The sequence below is a fragment of the Saccostrea echinata genome, unplaced genomic scaffold (assembly GCF_033153115.1).
Source record: "Saccostrea echinata isolate AGI-Se365-2 ecotype Australia unplaced genomic scaffold, CSIRO_AGI_Sech_v1 ptg000009l, whole genome shotgun sequence".
Lineage (NCBI taxonomy): Eukaryota > Metazoa > Mollusca > Bivalvia > Ostreida > Ostreidae > Saccostrea > Saccostrea echinata.
This window is the reverse complement of record NW_026889758.1, coordinates 12,107,668-12,109,039: the sequence shown is the minus strand read 5'-3', so window position 1 is coordinate 12,109,039 and position 1,372 is coordinate 12,107,668. Positions and strand designations below refer to the sequence as shown.

The 1,372-nt window shown below is 36.8% G+C and overlaps 1 protein-coding gene across 1 annotated transcript; it reads right to left on the bottom strand.

The window, feature by feature from the left end:
- LOC133182441 (uncharacterized) lies at window positions 1-991 on the bottom strand. Its single transcript, XM_061317291.1, has 4 exons — window positions 985-991; window positions 704-853; window positions 266-387; window positions 1-99 (listed from the first exon to the last, which is right to left on the bottom strand). Exons 1-4 carry the CDS (start codon window positions 989-991, stop codon window positions 1-3), a joined length of 378 nt encoding a protein of 125 aa, XP_061173275.1.
- Window positions 992-1,372: the final 381 nt, after the last annotated feature.

Sequence of the window (1,372 nt, the reverse complement as noted above, 5' to 3'; positions counted from 1 at the left end):
TTAAGAGCATTCTGGGTTCATTATAACCAGGTGATAAAAATGACCCTGACTTGAGAGCAGTCTGGGTTCATTATAACCAGACATTAACACTACAGCAGTCTGAATTTATTATAACCAGCAGATAACACTGAAATAACACTGACCTTGACTTAAGAGCAGTCTGGGTTCATTATAACCAGAAAATAACACTGAAATAACACTGACCTTGACTTGAGAGCAGTCTGCATTCATAATAACCAGAAAATAACACTGAAATAACACTGACCTTGACTTGAGAGCAGTCTGCATTCATTATAACCAGACGGCCTCCTAGATCATCCATTAATTTCATCACTAGATTGTCTCCCTTGTCCTGGTCTTTCACTACTATGGTTCCTATATAAGTTGCTGTGAAATATAAGAACACTAAGAATCAAACTGATTCCACATACTATTTTTTTTTTTTAATATAAATTTTAATGCTTTGTTCAACATTACTTTTTTTTTACTTTCAAGATTGTGATAGTTGAAAATAAATTTATTCATAGTGTTGAAACTCACTAACAGCAAAACTGACTGCGTACACCTATACCTTTGACAGCCAAACTGTGTACATCTATACCTTTGACGGCAAAATTGACTACGTACTGCTATACCTTTGACGGCCAAACTGACTTAGTACTGCTATACCTTTGACAGCCAAACTGACTTTGTACATGTATACCTTTGACATTTTCCTTCAGCTCTGGTTTATCTTCTGGAAACTGTATCGGTGCATTTAATGAGGTCAGATGAAGGTCATAAGGAGGTTCATTAACATCTCCTATAGTAAAGGTCAGGGTGGAAATCACCTGAAATTCAAGATCTTTACCGTCTACAATCCAATAAGCCACATCTAAAAATACAGTTGAACTTTGGAATCTTGAACACTGATATCTCGAATACCATGGATATGTCAAAGTGATTTGGAAGTCCTAAACACTTATTCTTTAAAAAGTATTATACCCTCCATATTTTGAATCCTCGGATATTTCTAACTTTTTTCTTGTCCCATTGAGTTTGAGATGACGAGCTTTTACTGTATTTCCACTTGTTATTACCTTTAAAATTTCAAATACAGTTAAACTTTGGCATCTCGAACACCGTTATTTTACCCTCAATACCTCAAATCCTTAGACCCATTGGGTTGGAGATAACAAGATTTAACTGTACTTGTTCTAAAATAATTCAGGGACCTTAGCAAGTATTTTGTTCTGATTTAAATACTGCATTTACAGTACAGGCCACGAGTTTTCCCCGAAAAACACGGGGCCCCGTGGACCGCTAGTCCACGCTTTTGCGTGGACCTCGATCAATGTCGGCGTCTTTGAAGTTAGCATGTTGGTGCACCGTG

Excerpts from the sequence above, each read along its gene's own strand:
- LOC133182441 (XM_061317291.1), bottom strand. Across the intron at positions 388-703 it reads GCTGAAGGAAAATGTCAAAG|CAACTTATATAGGAACCATA; the intron begins GTATACATGTAC and ends TATATTTCACAG. Across the intron at positions 100-265 it reads CAGACTGCTCTCAAGTCAAG|ACTGCTGTAGTGTTAATGTC; the intron begins GTCAGTGTTATT and ends TAATAAATTCAG.